The following is a 4,259-nucleotide window of genomic DNA, read 5'->3' on the forward strand; positions in this document are numbered from 1 at the left end:
AATGTAATATTTATTAATATATAAATATTATATAAAAAATAAAATTAATTAATATATAATAATCAAATAAAAAATCAATTCAATAATATATATATATATATATATATATATATATATATATATATATATATATATATATATATATAATAATTCAATAAAATTAAAAAAGAATAATATATAATATTTCAATAAAAAAAAAATTATGCAAATTGTCATCTAATATTTTAGTAAAAATAGTCAAATTGCAAAAATAGTATCTAAAGTAAATGGTCATTTTAAAAGGAAAAAAAAAAAAAAAAAAACAGTTTACGGTCTTAAAAATTAACGTAATAAAGACCAAAACACAGTTATTTTACAGGGAAAAAAAATGGACGATTCCAAATTATGCAATTTTTGCTCAAAAGTCTTTTGATGTTGGTCGGCCTGTCAGTTCAGCCTCAGATGCTAAAAATCCAAATTTTGCTCAGCAATCAATGCAGATACATCTACACGGATTGCTAGCACCCCGAGCATATCAACACGTATACAGGTTCAGTTGCCTGCTGTTCATACCGATCAACACCTTCATACGCCATGGTTGAATCCCAGTCCACGTCGGCGACTGCTATGGAGAACCACGATTCACAAACCAACAAGCAAGTTCAAGAAATAGCCGCGGACTATAACCACCTGCCGGAAAGATACATCCGTAAGCAAGATGAACAGTACGGCAGCCTTAACAACGCCGGTGTGTCGTCTCCGATCACTCAGGATATTCCTGTTATTGATGTTAGCCTCTTAACTTCATCTCTTTCAGAGCTCGATAAGCTTAAATCAGCTGTTAGCTCTTGGGGCTGCTTTCAGGTCTCTCTCTCTCTCTCTCTCTCTCAGACTTTGAGGTGAAGATCGATAATTAATACGCGTGTGAATTTTACTGTAGAAATTCTAAATATTGAATGGGTTTTAATCCATCTTTATGAACTAATCAATCTGGAGCCATACGAACACTTCTAAAGAAATTTTTGTTTGTAGAAACATGTTCTCATGAAACTCCGATGGATTTCATTTCAGGCAATTAACCATGGAATTGAAGGTTCGTTTCTGGAGAAAGTTCGCGAAATCAGCGAACTGTTCTTCAGATTTTCAGGGGAGGAAAAGAAGAAATACTTAAGAGCTGAAGATAATATTGAAGGATATGGGAACGACATGGTTCTTTCAGAGAAGCAGACTCTTGATTGGAACGATAGACTTTATCTCAATGTTCTTCCAAAACACCAACGAAGGCTTCAATTTTGGCCCCAAAATCCCTCTAACTTTAGGTAAAATCATTAATTTTTAAGGCTATTTGTAATAATTGACATGAAATTGCTGATTGCAATTATGATGTTTCAGGGAGGTTGTGGATGAATATGTGTCGAAAATAGAGTTGATTAATGAATTTCTCCTAAAAGCCCTTGCTAGATCATTAAACTTGGAGGAAACTAGCTTCTTAGATCAATATGGGACAAGTGCAACAATGCAGGCAAGGTTTAACTACTACCCTCCATGTCCATGGCCAGACAAAGTGTTTGGAGTGAAAGCACACGCTGATATTTCAATACTCACATTTCTGTTGCAAGACAAAGAGGTTGAAGGGCTTCAAGTCTTGAAAGATGGTCAATGGGTTGGAGTTCCTATTCTTCCTCATGCTCTAACAATCAGTATTGGTGATCAACTTGAGGTAATCCTTAATTAACTAAAAGTTTTAATGATGATGTGACTTCATTCGAAGAATATATGAAATGTGCAGATAATGAGCAATGGGATTTTCAAGAGTCCTATGCATAGGGTGTTGATCAACTCCAAAGATGCAAGAATGAGTGTGGCTTTGTTTTGCATGCCTCAAACGGAAAAGGATATTGGGCCTGTGGATGGGCTTGTTACCGATGAAACACCGAGGCTATACAAGAACGTGACCTTTACTGTCGACTCGTTTTTCAATAATTACCAGAAAGGTAGGAGGGCAATCGATGCTTGCAAGATTTGACGATGTTGACAAGATGGTTGGTTCATAACTTCATCGTCCCTTCCAACTTATTATGTACTTATGTTCTGTGTTTTTGTTACTTTGTGTGTGTCATCCACATAAGATTACAAATCATAGTATGTATTTTGTGGGTGCCAGCCTTCTTGGTCTTGGATGATATATATATATATATGATTTACATTCCCATCTTGGCTATGTGATCGGTTGGTTGGGTAGTCGACAAGTGGCTCATACCCTTTCTTAACTATATTTATGTCTACATATGTTTGTTTATATGTATGTGTCTTTTTATGTCTTTGTACATGTGTATTTGTATGTATACATACATATATACATCGACGAATTAGTAACCGGAATTTCATGACCGGTCAATGATGGGCTTTTAGCAATGAAATAGTGCATGTATTGCATAACAGTTAAAAAATCGGAAGACAAATATAGTTCTCCTTTTGTATACGTTTAGTCATTAATGGTTTTTTTCTTGTAAAATAAGTCCTTGAACTTGTTGTTTTATACACATTCATACCTTACAATATGCTACTTCCGGTTAAGTTTTTAACTTTACACATAGTCATTAATATTTTATTGCAAAATAAGTCTTTGTTTTTATACATATTCAATCCTTATGACTGTTACTTCACGTTTTGCTTACGTGACATCCTGCGTGGGACAATCATTAATAAAGTGTTCTCGTACATGGCTCATCCCTCATTTATATCAGTAATCTAATTCATAAATCGGTTAAATAATGTTGGTGTCTTATTTTCTACAAGAAAAAAAATATATCTAGTTTCGGTTTCATCAAAAAAGCACCTTGTAACAATTTAGACTCTTTCCTAATCCCTTGGTATATCATTTTTAACCATTTTTCAGCAAATGAGTTTTTTCCCCAAATTGAACTTCTTTCATACTTGCTTAAAATTTGTTTTATGTTACTGAAGAAACCAAGTAAAAAGTGAAAATTTTGGCAATACGTATGATATGAAGAATATGTTGCATTGATCCCAAATTTTGAAGAAGAGTTTGTAGCTGTTAAGGAAGAGGTTCCATGTCTTAAGAAAGAAGTGAATGAGCGGAACAAGTATTAGTGATATGGTTAAAATAAGTTATAATTCTATAATAAAGTGAAATTTAGTTAGTATTATTATTGGAATCATTATGGCTAATGTCTTTTCTGTTGGAATGGTGTCTAAGGCTGCAACTATATAATGCAAGTATTTGACCCGATTGTGTATGGTCCTTTTAGGTTGTATTCACCATAGCAACTTGACAGGATGATTTATTATGAGAGAATAGATATTATTAATATATTATGGGAATAATATAATGAATAATAATATTGTTATTTGATTAATATAAGTCATAGATTAATTAGTATTAATTTGGTAACTTAAAGAGATTAATTAAATAAGAGGGTATAAACTGTCAATTGTTTGATAGTTACACTTTGGGCTGTAAATCCTTATGGGATAGGATTTGGACGATTTCTAGGGCTAGGATAAGCCTCAAATCGTCCAAGGCATATCCAAGGAAAGGATTAGGATTGCTTAGAGTCTAAGTTATCCAATTAGGGTTTAAGGGTGAAACCCTAGGAGCCTTACAAGTATAGATAGACCCCTTGGGATAGGGAAATCGACACCTCTTCTACAGCAAGGAAACCCTGGCCGATTTCCTCCTCTCTCCTCTCTCTCAAATCATTCTCTTTGCTAGTTGGTGTTTGTAAGCCATTAGAGGAGTGACAATTGTGACTCTAAAGCTCCAAGAACAAGAAGATCAAACAAGTGTTTCAAGGTAAGCTTCTAACTCTGGTTTTGTATTGTTCTTATACCTAATTAGCCATTAGATGTCTTGGATTCAATGCAAGTTTAATTAGAGAAACCTAGATCCAAGCATTAGGGTTTGTATGTGCACATAGGAATGTTAATATGACCAAAACCCATCAGTGGTATTAGAGCCTAGATTGGTTTCTATTAAATTGATGCTTGATTGTTTGAATGTTAACTGCAAAATTCAATTTTGTGTTTCTGAGTCATGGACTCGGCGAGTCCAAGCGTCAGGAAGAGCCAAAATCGGGATTTTTTCATATTTATCTTATGAAAACTTACCTTTATCATATTAGATCAACCCAAATCCGATTTTATGATATATATGACTATATTATTGATCTAATTGAAGATATTTATCAATTAATAAAATATTTAATTTCCTTATATGATAATTATTAATTATTTGGATTAAATTGGTAAATTGTTTT

General features: G+C 33.3%; 1 protein-coding gene across 1 annotated transcript; it reads left to right on the forward strand.

Annotated features, from left to right (window-relative positions):
- Nucleotides 1-367: 367 nt before the first annotated feature.
- LOC145012955 (codeine O-demethylase-like) lies at nt 368-2,189 on the forward strand. The gene is made up of 4 exons (XM_078971744.1): nt 368-843; nt 1,051-1,298; nt 1,372-1,699; nt 1,769-2,189. The coding sequence occupies exons 1-4, from the start codon at nt 574-576 to the stop codon at nt 2,003-2,005; spliced, it is 1,083 nt and encodes a 360-aa protein (XP_078827870.1). The 5' UTR covers nt 368-573; the 3' UTR covers nt 2,006-2,189.
- The last annotated feature ends 2,070 nt before the right edge of the window (nt 2,190-4,259 follow it).

The sequence above is a fragment of the Lactuca saligna genome, chromosome 8 (assembly GCF_052625555.1).
Source record: "Lactuca saligna cultivar CGN05327 chromosome 8, ASM5262555v1, whole genome shotgun sequence".
NCBI classification, from domain to species: Eukaryota; Viridiplantae; Streptophyta; class Magnoliopsida; order Asterales; family Asteraceae; genus Lactuca; species Lactuca saligna.

What these genes read in the sequence shown, in the direction of transcription:
- LOC145012955 (XM_078971744.1), top strand. Translation starts at nt 574, where the DNA reads ATGGTTGAATCCCAGTCCACGTCGGCGACTGCTATGGAGAACCACGAT. An exon ending in CAAAATCCCTCTAACTTTAG is followed by an intron (nt 1,299 to 1,371) that starts GTAAAATCATTA and finishes ATGATGTTTCAG; the next exon opens with GGAGGTTGTGGATGAATATG. An exon ending in GTATTGGTGATCAACTTGAG is followed by an intron (nt 1,700 to 1,768) that starts GTAATCCTTAAT and finishes TGAAATGTGCAG; the next exon opens with ATAATGAGCAATGGGATTTT.